Raw genomic sequence first — 14,699 nt, 5'->3', positions numbered from 1 at the left:
TAATTGAATTGAAATATCTCAGCAAATTAGCAGGGAAACCAGATAATTTGAATACAATAGAAAACGCTCATGCTCACACAATAGAAGGACAACCCTGTTAATTACGACACTATGCAAAAAACCAACAACATTGTAAATCTTTGTTTAATTTTGGAATGTTTTTTTTACACATTTTGGCAAAACTTGAATGTGGTTAAGTCACAGACAAATCCAGGCTCGTTGTCATCTCAAGGCACTAATTGTATGTAAACATGCAGTTCATTGCACATTAGTCATGTAGCAGTGCAATACCACTCAGTATAATCTGCTCCTCTTAAACATATTACAAATTCCAGCCTCCACAATAAACATTAAAATAGACACGTCAGTTTAAACTGATTATTATCCCCATGAAATAATTTAAGGAACCAATTTTGGATTATACTGCATTACTTTGATCTATGAATACCTATTAAATTGGCCAGTGAGTGACGAGCCCAACCTGTTTGTGGCATGTATGACTTTAAAAACACTGGCATCTGCACAGTGTATTAAAGTGTGTTAATCTGAAAACATCCTCAACTTGAGGGCAGAAAGTATTAGAATGACTAATATGCCTTTGCGTCACTTTTCTTTTTTTCCACCCTTTGGCGCAAAACACCAAGGAACGGAAGAATAATTACATCTCCCTGTGCGCAGAAATTCATCCCTAAAGACAGAAAGATTGTCACACTAGGTCTAATACTTAATGGGTCTCATGCATTGCATCTTTGATTTTTTTTTTAGTTTTTTTAGGCCCACAGGTTCTATAATAATCCTCATTATATAAAGGCATATAGGCAAAGCCATGAAATCAATCCTGTGGGTGTCTGGAGCCAGCGATACAATCCCAACAGGTATTTCAAATGAATCACACTGCGTAGGCCTCATATGTCTATCTGTGAAATAAATGATTTATTATATGTTATGTCTTTTGTGGCTATGTTCGGAAAGTGAAAAAGTAACACATGGAAGGTGCAGGAAGTTTATACAGTCCTTCTGGTATGCAGTTGAAGCATAACCAGCTCAATTGGCACCTCGCTACAGTTCAAAGCGTAAAGACCAGTGCAATGGCTCTTTGTTTGGCATATGGTTAACTAATGCGTGGTTTGAAGGTAGAGCGGCACCAGTCTAATTTCATCTGACCTGAGCTGGTCCATCTGATCAAAAACAATGTTTCCAGATGAACAATGAACTTCCTGGTGAGACAAAAGGCAGTAGCAGCTTTCTTTGATTGGGCATGACAAAGAACCATTCATTTAAATGGAATTAATACACAGTAGTTGGACTGGCTGAGAGAAAAACATTAAATGACCACTACAAGGACAACCGTTGTAAATTAAAGTGTCAGTAAGCTGCTTCTCCCTTCAGTGAGTTAGAAGAGCTATCCGACAAGTCAACAATGCAACTGCGTACAGAACCAACAAGTAATCACATCACACAATATACAGAGATAATTATTACCACAGTATTCATCTTCATCATGTATTAATACGTCAGACATGTATATTTCACAAGTACGAGTCACAAAGGAGAGAACAGCTTTACATAAACCAATCTGCATGCAAAGCTTTACGTCCCATCCAGGACAAGAGCATTCAAGTCAAAATGCTACTTCTGAACCACAAACGCCACAAACCCAAGGTGTTTAATGCGTTCATGCTTTTTAAACACTGTTCATGTCATACAGCAGTAGGTGGGTGTCTACCATAGCGTCCATTCAGCGCCACACCTCTCGTAGAGCGCGTCCTGATTGAACCCTCAGGGTGGAAAGACTCTGGCTTATCCTCACAACGGAAGACCATGAGGAAGCCATTCCTGTAGTTTTTATTCATCCCACCCGTACAGGAGAGGGTTGGTAAAGGTCGAGCACATGGCTACGATATGGAACACTGTGTATATGAGTTTGTACTCCTTAAACCTGAGCACCAGGTCCAGATCACTGGCCAGCTGAAACACGTGGAAAGGCAGCCAGCAGATGGCGAACACCACCACAACCAGAGCTAACATCTTGGTCGTCTTTTTGCGGCGCATGATGCTGTCATTGCGGCTGGACGGGCTTATGTGATTCTTGAGTTTGACCCAGATGCAAATATAAGCATAACTGATGATCGCCAAAGGAATGATGTACTGCAGCAGCAGCATCGAGACGCTGTAGATGACTCCATCTCTGCTGGTCCCGTAGGGCCACTTTTCAGAGCAGACTGCAATGTGCAGATTGATGGAGGGGATCTCCTCGTAGCGGTACTCTCGGAAGATGGCCAGGGGCGCAGCCAGGACAGCTGACATAGTCCAGGTGAAAGCCAATGATGAGGAAACTCGAGTGCCACGTGAGACGTCGACCAAGATGGAAGACGATGCAGCGGTAGCGCTCCAGGGCGATCACAGTCAGGGTCAGGATAGACACGTGCACGCTCAAGGCCTGGGCAAACGGCACCATGTGGCAGAGCACAGCCCCAAACTTCCACTCATCAAGAAGCGTGTAAACCAGAGTGAAAGGCAGGCACAGAGTGTCCACCAGGAGGTCCGCTAATGCCAAGTTAGCTATGAAAAAGTTAGTCACTGTCCGCATGTTCCTGTAGCGAATGATCATGTAGATGACAAGTGCATTCCCCAGCAGCCCGAGGAGGATGATTAGAGAGTAGGCTGTGATCAGGGTGATCTGCACCCCCAGGTGTTTGGTGATGTCAGTGTGGAAACCATGTAGGTGTAAGTCTGTGCTATTGTTAAATAAAATCCAGACATCAGTGTCAGCAACCTCCCCGTCTCCTGTGGCGTTGGATGTATCGGGTGGGCTCATTTCGTCTGAAGGTGCCGGATCTGGGCTGTGCCGACACCTGAGAAAGATATGATGATATGATTTTCGTTCAGAGACAAGTCAGACAGAAAGTTGCGCCTGATGAGTGAATTAACTGACAAAGTCAATGCAAAAAAATACTGTGTCAGAAATGTATTTACTCCCAACATGTTGTCTTCAATTTAGGAATCCCACGGCTCAGCTGGATTTCTTCTGGCTGACAACTATAAACATGAACATGGCTAGTTTTCAGCACACCTCCACCAGCCACCCCTGCACAAATCCCAAACAGCAGCTAGCAGTTTTAAGTGCAGTGAACTAGGCATGATTCCACACTGGCCTCCAATCATTTCACACCCCCTTTGTTGGTTGCATAAACACTCGTCCTGTCTGTCCCTGCTTGTTCCATTGATGCATGATATTGACTCTGCATCTTCTTTCTGCTTTCTCCTGTTGTTCTGTTTCTGCTTCTGCTTCTGAAGCCACAGAATCAGGATCTGCAATATTGTTATATCTTGTTGTATGTGTGTTATTCACTGCCTCTATTCACTGCCTCTTTTCCGCAGTGTTCTGTTCAATGGTGAGGGGTCTGGACTTTTATTTTCTAATTCTATATCTTCTGGGTTTTTCAGAAGATCTTCATCACAGGGATAACATGAATGATTAACCTGGCATAAGGAAGCCGAGTACCCTACCATGCCACCACCCTCTCCCTATTAATAATGGCAATAATGGCAATAGCATTGTTGCTAATGGTTGATCGTGATTGCTTTGTCATTTTTACTTTTGACACGCTCATTCTTCCCAGTTACTAAGGACATAGGAGATTATACAGTCCTGCTGCCACTTGGTTACATCTCCAACTGCTTTGTTGTCCTCTTGAAATAGATTTGATATCAAATGTTTTTTTTTTTTTCGTCAAAACATGTTGGTAACGTGTAGGTAATGTGTAGGTCATACATGAGAAATGTCTGTCCCCGGAGCTGAAGGAACGTTCCTCTGTGGCTCTTTCTGAGGTTTCTTCCATTAGATGACATTTGAACCTTGACTCTGCTGGGAATTGAACATTTGATCTTCTGAGGATTGAACCTCCATTCTGGTTCATGGATATTTAATCACCTGGGGATTAATTTTGGATCTGCTGGGAATTGTACATTTGCTGTACTGGGAGCTGAACGCTGGGTCTCTTTGATCTGATCATGATCACAAGGTTTTTTCTTTATGTCACTCCAGTTCTTTATGTTAGATTATGCCATCTCTCAGTCAAACAATGTAACTTGAGAAATGTGTGTCCATCCATGTTGAGCTTTGTGCACAGTGCTTTCCCCACTGAGATGCCCATTAAACACTTTGACTGGATCAAATCTGTAATGAAGTAAGACACATAAACAGTAGCTGGTGTTGTGAATGTCATCCCGACATTAAAGCCAGAAAGAATGAAAGGTGTAATTCAGAACGAATCCTCCCTTGATCACAATGACGAAGTCGATGTTCTATAAAGCTGTCGATTGTAATCAGCTCATATTGTACACATTTGAACCAAAAATGCCCAAAAACGACAAGCTGTATTACTAAAATTGTTCATAATTGCTGGGTAAAAGTGTTTCTTTTGGTTTCACCATCCCAGGAGCACCTGTGCCATCATTAGGAGGAAGAAAGACGAGCAAGTCAGCTAATTCAGAGCAGCACATGGCTCACATAAGGCGATTATTAGTGCTACTCACAGAGTGAGTGCAGAATGCAGCTGTAATGCAACCGTTACAGTGTGAGAAGCCCTATAATACACTGATATATGTTTTATACCACCACCTGCTGAATACACACCTGTCAAGAAAAGGTACCCATTGTTTGGCTGCTCAGAACCTGCATCTGATGGCATGTGCATGTCGATACAGAAAACTGATGCTGGAAAAAACTGTTTCCCACACGTCCTATGATTCTCTGACTGTCAAAACTGTATTTATTAATAATCAATGAAATAATGAGTCATATTTACCTTAAGGGCACTGAAAAGGCTAAATATGCACTGACACTTTTTTTCATTAATTGGTTGGAAACATGTTGTGGCACAAGCAGCAACGGTTTCGACTAATGTGTCAGTATCTGTGAGCTATAAGTCCCTGCAGATTAGAGCACATATGAGCAGGGGGCTGGGAAGAGTATAGAAAGAATAACGCCAATCTATAGGGACCACCGTACTGTCCTGCCAAATCCAAAAAGCACTGCAGCTACCCACTCACGAGCACAGATCGCGTTAGGCAGCCTGCAGAAATAATACGGAAAAGCAATAATGAACATCATATGTCCAAGCACCGCTTTGCGGAACAGTATTCATAATTCCTGACTTGTGCCAATGTGCAATCTGCCACCCAAACGCAGAGCACAAGCGTGCACTAACAACAGGAAACCTGAGTCCCAATCAAGCGTGCATTGATGCTGCGTTCGTGCGTAATTTGTCCCCATTTGTTCAAGTTCCAAAGAAATAATTCCATTTAAGCTCATTCAGCAGACATAGCAGGTGCAAACATCGTTTGCCTCTTCTAGGGTGCTCTGCTGCGCTGTGTGCACCCGTCTCCAACCGCAAAATGATTCTCTCACATTCAAAATTACGCGCAAACGACCGTTCTTCTCTCAACAGGTTCCGCTGTCCTAGAAAGCAGAACGATTCGTAGTTATCATCTAAAGAATATATTTCTGCTATTCTTCATTCTGGAGTAAAAAATAACGTCATCCACATATTAACGGACTCACCTTTCCTCCTTTACACCTGCTTGTAAAATACAGTCTTCACTCGCCAGAGGCATGAAACAAGAAGGAAAATCCCAAGCTCCTCCCTAACTGGAGCGCCGGGTGCGCATCTTGTAGCTCGGCTGTGCGCTCCAGAGAAAAGTCCACAGGACGCAGCAGCGTCCGCCCGGTGCCAGCTGTGCGGAGAGCTGCGCAGGATGTGCGCGTTTTCGTCTGCGTTACTCAGACATGACATGTCATGAATTATGTGGACCGCTCATCTCGTTTTATCATTAACACCCCCCCCCACACCCCCGCCCCACCACCACCACCACCACCACACACACACATACACGCACCATTCCGGTGATCTGTTTTGAAGGAACTTTGGAATGGTTGTAAAACAATCCTCATATACTGTTTATGGCTCCACCTTATTGTCTGAGCTGATTCTGATGAACTTGTTCATGTGGCACAAATGTCTCCCAGAACCTTTTTCAGGAAGCACGAGAATAATGAAACATTAATTGGTTTGTTGAGTTGTCATGTTGTGGAGTAGTGTCATTTGCCTGACCTTTAGATTCTGAGCTTCGGATGCAGGATCATGAAATTAGGAGGTTATTATATTTCCTGAGGCAATTTCTTTCATATCATAAATCACAGCTCCAAATGGGGAAAAAAGACAAGAAAAAAAGATACCAACACTCTCAAGGAAATTCTCAGGACAAAGGCTGATCGACATTTAAAGCAGAGAGGGTGAGAATGACGAGCCTTTCCAAGGACAATACAAAAATGAAATAAAACTCAAAATCATATCAATGTTTTCTGAATTAGAGGGAATGGTGCCTTCCTCAGTCTTGTTCATCTCATTCCCTGGAGATGCTGTGTGTCTCTTATCATTCCAGTCTGGATGGTTTCCTTGGGCAAGAACTGGGAGTGGGATTGTTGAATGTACATGTGGGATTTAATTGGATGATGCAATTGTTATGTTGATTGACACAGCAGCAGAGATTATCCATATTGATTAGGATCCACATCCGTGTGTTCTTTCAATATTGAGCGTCATCCCACAACTCCGGGTCAATTTGCAATCAAGGTTGACAGTTGTTTCAACCCAACTAATGAGAGTTTCTGACCTTGCCATACTGTTTCTGTACCCCAGACACCGGGGTTTTACAGTTTAGTAGAGCAGAACAAATCTATGTCTCTTGGCAAATGTATCTTCAGGCTGCATCATTGGCCACCTGTGCAGTTATCAGTCTACATTAACTTAATGAGTGAGTGCTCATGTTGTCTGATATGGTTGCACTGCTGTTCTTCATCTGATCATTGTTTTGGTCCATTCTCTGAGAGCTGCAGTGCTGCTAATATGCTGACATGATCAGAGAATGTCTGTTCTCGCAAACCTCACAGTGCACACTGCTGAGGGCTGCTCCTCCTGTCTGTACACATGTCTGTCACTCTGCTGTGTGTAGGCTGTTGGAATTAATAATTGAGGGAGTGGGAACCAGAAATCCCAATCAGGCTCCCTCCCTTTTGAGGGTTTACCACAAAGGTTAAACGTCACAGTTGGAGATCATGGCACCAGCTTTCTTTAGTGAGTAAAAAATCAAAAAGCACAGGTAGTTTGTGAAGTCAGCAAATCAGATTCCTGTGGTAAACAGTTACGTGGGATGCTCCTTTTATATTGATTGGAGCGCTTTCATTTCATACTGACTGACTGGCAGATCCAATCCTGAAGCCCTGATGCTTGTGTATCCCTCTAAGCTCAACAGTGGGATTATACACATGCAAAAGAAGAAGACACTTAAAAGGCAGACCCACATAAACGATTAAATACACAAAGTAGATAGATAGATAGATAGAGGACATGAGTAAGCTGCAACCACTGAAAACCTTTTTGATTGTTTTTCAGGTACTCTGTCTGCTTTCTCTCTGTGAGCAGTAACACAAACTGCCAGTCAGAAACCACACCTGCCACATCTTCAAGCAGCCCTCTGCCACCTCTCCCTCCACAGGCTGACTGACAACCATGCTCTCCTCCACAAGGTTTTGTCTTGCAATGTCAAACAAAATAATTAACAACTTTCAGATACTGAATTATGAAATGTATCGATCTTTCTTCAGATATTGTAGATGATCTATCATCCGCAGAGTGTATACTTCTCCCTCCCAAGTATGTATACATGTGCACGCACACACACACACACACACACACACACACACACACACACACACACACACACACACACACACACACACACACACACACACACACACACACACACACACATTCCCCCTCTTGAGACAAGAGTAAATCACATGACATTGTTAATGAAATATACAATCATTCAAATCAGGTAGAGGCAGTTAAATGAAGTGGGAAATGTACTTTTAATAGCTTTATGATGTGTAAACAACTGAGTCCATTGAGGACACAATGCCCCAAGAAGGTCATTTCTTTTTACAACTGGAGGAATGTGGGTGAGAAATCCAGTCTGCCAAGTCTTAGTTTGTTGACGATGTTTCGACTCTCAACCAAGAAGCTGACATCAATTTCTGGAGGACTTTTAGCCAACAATCTCCTCACACTCGTTGTCTATGCCAGTGATGTTGATCATCCAGGTACATGATGGATAATGTTTGTTTGCAGTCCAGTGTAGCAAGTAATACACAGACTTTTCAGAGAAGAAAAAACACTGCTAGCCCAACACAGGACAGACAATTCCTCAGGTGACCACTTTGCCAGCGTCTTAAGGACAAGGAGAACTCCTTAAAGGGCACTAACAGATGTATTTTGGCCAGGGAGGACAGACGACGGAGGAGTAAAAGATGTGTGAATTTTTTTTTTGTACGTCTGTTTTCCAGAAGAGAATTGTCTCATTTTTATACTGGGCAGGGTTTACTGCCATTTGTCCGTCTGTTTTGTTAAGTAGCTGTATTATAGGTCTGACATGTAATACCTCATTACTTAAAATGAAAATTCTTCAGTAGGACTGCAAAATTCTGGCAGGATGCTAATGTTGAAAATAACAATACGACTGACAGCCTGTGCTGACATTGATGTTTTGTTTCTGTTATTTCTTCCTCTTTTGTGTTAGAGGAATCTTCATAATGACAACAGCTTACAAGTCCTCATCACACAATTTCATGTGATGATTCCAGTCATATTCCCTCCCGACTCGTCTTCAAACCTGCAGCTGAATGATCCCAGCAACTATTGTACAAACATAAAAACATCAGTCAGTGCCCTCATTTGCTAATAAACTGATGATATAAGCTATCAGTATAATAAGTAATGTTTAGTGGAATCAGTGTATGTCTTTTACACATTTGTTGTCACGAACAAATGTCTCAATTTTTTGCAGATTATCATTAACACGGTCAAGTGATGATGCGTTTCAGAATTTTATAACTCTCACTTGAGATGTACACTTGTCACAATGCCACAATGTCTCGTTGACATTTTTAGTATTTCTCCCCGGAACACATGCCGTTTCCACAGTTACAGATTTTATCAGCAAATGTCCCAAGCTGTGAAAAACAAGAGCTGCAACACTGTGGGAAGGACGTGAAAACGCGTTATCACTCAAGACAAACAGACTGGAGCCGTATCAGCGCTACAGTTGTCATATGATGCTGAATGAGGGCAGAGGGCGGTGCGTGAACTTCACGCTGTGACGTATAGACCAATCAGAGAGGAGCTTTCATTTGCGCATGCGCAGTACCTCTCGCCTCCTTTACGTGCCAACAGCAGTCGAGAACGATTCAGAGGGAAAGAAAACAAACGGAGGAACTTCGAATTCAGCACGTTTCTCTCAGCAGCAAACAAAGTAAGTCACTAAGAAGATATCTGAAGGAAGAACATATTAGTTGTCAAGTTGTATTATGTAGCGGAAACACGGTGTTTGTCTGGACTTAGCAAGTTTAGGAAAACATTTGCGTAAAAGCAAACGATCCAAATCACAAGCAAACTTGAAAAGACCCGTGATTCGTATTTACGTTTTTCCTTGAACTGACACTGTTCAGTCTTGGTGCCGTCTGCATAGATATTTGTTATGAATGCTGGCTTCGACCTTAGCTTTGGTATATATTCATTTTCAGTCACGAAAGTGTAATGTCATGTGCGAAACAACATGGTGGAACTGCTGTAACCCATTTTATTGAGCTATTTCAGGACAGACACCTGCCAGAAAGTGGATCCAGGGTGTCGCCAGGAGTGGTATGCTCCTTCCAAACTTTCACTTTCATTTTGTAGAGATTCTGGAGAAAGGAAAGTGATTCTTCATTATGGCTGCTGCTGCCGGAGGGTCTGGAGCATCTGCCGTTGGTTCTACCGATAGTTCTGCAGCCACCAGTGGAAGCCTTCGAGAGGATTTGACATGTGCCATTTGCTGCGACTTGTTCCGGGAGCCTGTCATGTTGGCCTGCATGCACCACTTCTGCAGGCTCTGTATCTCCAGGTACTGGAGAGGAACACAGGGCCCTGTAACCTGCCCGCAGTGCCGCAAGGAGTTCAGCAGTAAGCAGTTCCAGACCAACTACCTTGTGGCTGCCATGGTGGAGAAGGTCAGGGCCGCCACCTCGGACTCTTACATCAAGAACCTTGAGGTGAATTCACAGCACAGCCATTATGGCTGCAAAGTTCACGCTCCACTCCCTGTTCGTTTGAACTCGTTTGTACTTTGATCTCTGTATGTGATCAGAGATCTTGACATGGCAGACATAAATGAGAAGGTAAAACTACATTGTTAGATCATTTTACTCAGTTGTTATATTATAGCCACAATGGCTCCACGTATAATGACAAATTTAAAGTCTTGCAACGTGTAACAGCAGTTTTATACACTGCTGACACAAATGATGCATTGTCTGAAACTCTGGCTCTTAGCTTTATGCTACTTTCTGTTCATCACTTATTAAGATAACGAAAAGTTGTTTTTTTTTTTCTAGTCAATTGGTATCCCATACTGTGTCTTTCAGATACCCTCTAATCAGTCCTCAAATATTTTAATTAACATTTCCAACCTGTGCCTCCCCCAAATACTTTCAGTGTAACCGCCATAATAATTAAAAGCTTTGAAATTTGCTCAGCCATAGCTAAATGTTTCCATAATCTTCAAAGTGATGTTGCATTGTTTTTGGTTTTAAGATCTGTGATGTATGTTGAAACAGCACTGTTGATGTTACCACTCCGTATGTATGTGGATGTATGAGTTTGTGCCACGTGACTGTGCTGAAAGTAGAATTGTCAGCATCGTCACAGACTGAGCATATATGAGGGTGATGAAGATGGCCTACAGGATGGAAGTGAGGTGGTGTAAAGCTCAAACACATCCTTTTTTTTGCCATTCCCATTTCAGCCATCTCAGTAGCTGAGAGGTGACACTTGGCAGACCGCACTCAACATAAAATATAAATCTAGAGTAATGTTTTTTTTCCTCAGGCTACCACAGAGTACCAAAAGTAGAGTAGTCAGCACCTCGATGATTTGTTTAAAACATAGCGCAGGTACAGAGAAGGTTTACCTAAAAATATATGATGTGATATGATATGATATGCATAGTATATAGGATTTCTGTTACTATGATTATAAATGGTAAGGAAGCCCAGATCCTGTATCTCAACACCCCCATAAGATTAAAATCCTGTCTGTTAATCATGCTCTTTGTGTACTATTGTTCTTGTCTTCCACATTGACTCAGTTTTGTCTATTTCTGTACAGAGACAACTGAAAGAGGCCCTGAGGACTGAGGAGCAGAGGAAGGAGGACTTCATCAACAGAATTCGCAGAAACAAAGACAAGATGGACACCATAAAGGTGCGCTCCTCTGGGGAACTCAAGGGAGGGCAGCACTTAGCAGATAAGGATGCACATGATCCGCTTTAATGGCTGTTTGCAATATGTCTTTGTGCATATTTAATGGTGTTTACAGACGCAGTGAGGGACCCGTTGTGCTATGATATGTAAAATGATTGTGCATTAGTGCATAAATGTTAATTTCTACATATTTGTAAACCAGGAAGAGGAAACTACTCCTACACAGTCAAATTCTTACGTGTTTAGACTCAACGGTCGAGGTCTTGCATCAAATGCTCAACTCAGACTCCCCCTGAGCTGCACACATCGCTGATAAGACTGCATTATACCATGAGGCAGAGGTGATGGAAAGGAAACACGTCTAATGTGTGTGTGAGACAGATGGGGGATAAGAGCTCAACCTCACACTGCATTTGCTGGGATGACGAGCAGGAAATTCCCTCCCTGCGTAAACATTCTGGAGTTGTTTGACACATCATATCTTTAATGCAGAGTACAGATTCATTACCCCTCTTTGTCTTCTCTCTGAACATGTGTACAATTACAGAAGTATTTTTGATTTAATGGATCAAGGTATGGTTCCATAGACGTAAAGAAGTGAAACCATCATACTCAAATAAAAAGTAAAATACAATGGGAAACAAATTCAGAAGTTCCTGATGATCCCAGAGGGAAATTCCTTAACCATTAATTACTAATAAATTTATTTATATGACCATTTGAGTTTTTCTCTTCTGCTCATATTTATCTCATATATTTCATCCATTTCATTCCCCTATTCAACTCTGTTTTTATTTATTCCTTCATTAACTTTGCTCATGTGCTCGTAAAGCCGCTTGGTCATGTGAGACGGCACTTCTCCCCCATGATCCAAGTGCTTGGGCTCATTTATAAAACTGTGTGCAGCAGCAGTGACTGGAGGTGGTGCACAGACAAATCGTAGATTTGAGCATCCTCATCTGAAAGTCTGTGCAGGTACGTCCATTTAAAAGAAGGTCAGGAAGCTTTGGAAGAGGTGCAGTCCTCGTTTAACGCACACTCATCGATTATAAACCAGATGCTCAGGATGTGGTTAGATCCCTTATGGGTGAAAAAATGTAGAAACTAGATAGATTACATGAATTTCTATAGAATTACTAAAAGTAGTTCAGTTAAATAGGAATTCAGAAAAATAAGCTATTTGTATTTATCTATTTTTATGCATGTCTTACTTTTCTAGCACTTATTTTACAATTGAGGCTTTGTCCTCACTGTATCATTTCTTTTTTTTTATTTACAGATAATAATTTTTGCAGATTTTCGTTTCACCCTCATAGCTACATCACAGCGAAATCACGGTCAAGATAGCTGCACTAAGTTGTGGACTTTAATCGTCTCACCTCCCAGAGAGTCGGCGCTGACCTGCAGGCTCGTGTCACCGGTGAAATCAGAGCTCTCCATCAGATCCTGCAGGAGGAGGAGACCTGCTTGCTGGAGCAGCTACGGAGAGAGCAGGAAGAGGAGCTGGAGAAGGTCCAGCGCCACCTGGAGGTTCTTGAGCGCGGCATCAGAGAGCTGGAGGAAAACTTGGTGGTGCTCCGACAGGCTTGTGCTGCCACAGAGACTTCAGCGCTGATTGAGGTGAGGGGTTGATACTGATAATTAATATTTGCCAGGAAAATTAAAGTTTGTTAATAACACTGCATCAAAGTGAGTGACAAGTCTCTAATATGTTTAAACATCAGTACTTTAAATACACCCCAGGGTGTGAGCAGTGACTTTTTCATCCATAATTAATGTGTGTTTTGTTTTTTTGTTTTTTGCATTTCGATCTCTATGTCTCTCCAGGTCCCGCAGCTCAAGTAAGTTTACATTCCACTAATATGACTGATTGATGGAGTAGGCATTTTTGCTCCATCTACTTTGTTTTCCATAAAATTCTATCCCCAGACAATGTCGTTTGTGCCTAAAGGAAATGAGCCAGTGTGTTTGTGAATGAGTGTTTACTTTATCTGACAGGGAGTGTGTGCAGGTGGATGTCACCCCAGAGTTTGACGTAAATGCTTTCAGCAACAAGTACATGGCTCCATTGCAGTACATCACATGGAGGAAGATGTTCAAGTCTCTTAAGCCAGGTAATTTCCCTTCTGATCATCATCACTGGTCACAGAAATGAGATGAGGTGAAAACCGACCAAATTGCAAGTAAATGCAAGTAATTACTTGAAAAAGAAGTAATTAACATGTCTGTTAACGTGGCAGAAAAACAACAGTGGTGTTCTACTAATTGGTTGTTGAATTCAGTTACTGTTATAATTGTATGAATCATTTCGCCCCAAAGGTCTCTCTCGATTAACATTTGATGTCGACACAGCGCACCCAAGCCTTTGCATCTCAAGAGACAAAACACTGGCAGTCGAATGTGATGTCACAATCTCGTACAAGGACCATAATAAGCGCTTCCTCCAGTGTGTTAATGTTCTGGCCGCCCAGGGCTTCCAGTCAGGCCGGCACTACTGGGAGGTGGAAGTTGGAGAGAAACCCAAGTGGGACCTGGGCGTGGCCTCTGAGTCCGTAGACAGACACACTCGTATCAAGCTTAGCCCTGAGAATGGCTACTGGACGCTGCGGCTGCGAAACCGAAACCAGTTCTCAGCAGGCACCCAGCCCTGGACGAGGCTGCAGCCCGGCTGTGCCCCAAAAAGGATCGGCATTTTCTTGGACTGCGACGACAAGAGGGTGTCCTTCTTCAGCGCTGATGACATGAGTCTGATTTACTCGTTCGCCAATGGGCCGAGAGGCAGAGTGTTCCCCTTCTTCAGCCCCTGTATTAGTTCCAGCAGTCAGACGTATCAGCCGATCAAGCTCCTCCACCATCCCGCTGTCCCGCTGTGCATGTAATGTACCTGGAATCAATACAGGCTGGGCAGTATGTTCACTGACCAACCTAAGACCCCCACATACCACTACTGTTTTTGGTACCACATGACATTTCTCAGATATTTTTGATTTTTCATTGCTCAGTGGGTTGCCAGATGCCTCGTTTTCAGCATTGAAATACCTTAGAACTATTCAGTAAAAAGGTCAGCACTTTCACAAAAACAGGAGTTGGAGTGACGTCCTGATGGAACAGAAGACATTTTACTATATGCTAGTACTAAGTACTGTTGATTGGAGAGCGTTTGTTTGAAGTGACTATCAGAATAATTTTCTTTCATTGTGTCTGATCGCCCTTGGGCATGTTAGCAAAAGTGTTATTTAATCAGCATGAGGGGATCAAGCATATACTGTGTGTGTGTGTGTGTGTGTGTGTGTGTGTGTGTGTGTGTGTGTCTGTGTGTGTGTCTGTGTGTGTGTG

At 42.6% G+C, this 14,699-nt stretch overlaps 2 protein-coding genes across 2 annotated transcripts; one reads left to right on the top strand and one right to left on the bottom strand.

Moving 5' to 3' along the window:
- Positions 1-1,700: 1,700 nt before the first annotated feature.
- Positions 1,701-7,576, bottom strand: LOC144741630 (neuropeptide Y receptor type 2-like). Its single transcript, XM_078624133.1, is given in 5 exon segments — positions 1,701-1,853; positions 1,855-2,319; positions 2,321-2,855; positions 5,655-5,751; positions 7,498-7,576. Coding segments are annotated over 5 exon segments (1,329 nt in total).
- A 2,256-nt stretch (positions 7,577-9,832) lies between these two features.
- Positions 9,833-14,242, top strand: LOC144741635 (zinc-binding protein A33-like). Its single transcript, XM_078624137.1, has 6 exons — positions 9,833-10,153; positions 11,268-11,363; positions 12,750-12,983; positions 13,191-13,204; positions 13,362-13,477; positions 13,683-14,242. Exons 1-6 carry the CDS (start codon positions 9,833-9,835, stop codon positions 14,240-14,242), a joined length of 1,341 nt encoding a protein of 446 aa, XP_078480263.1.
- Positions 14,243-14,699: the final 457 nt, after the last annotated feature.

This window comes from Lampetra planeri, unplaced genomic scaffold, assembly GCF_965212315.1.
Source record: "Lampetra planeri unplaced genomic scaffold, kcLamPlan1.2.h2 scaffold_628, whole genome shotgun sequence".
In the NCBI taxonomy this organism is placed as follows: domain Eukaryota; kingdom Metazoa; phylum Chordata; class Hyperoartia; order Petromyzontiformes; family Petromyzontidae; genus Lampetra; species Lampetra planeri.
The sequence above is the reverse complement of the archived record's forward strand: the minus strand, read 5'-3'. Positions and strand labels throughout refer to the sequence as shown.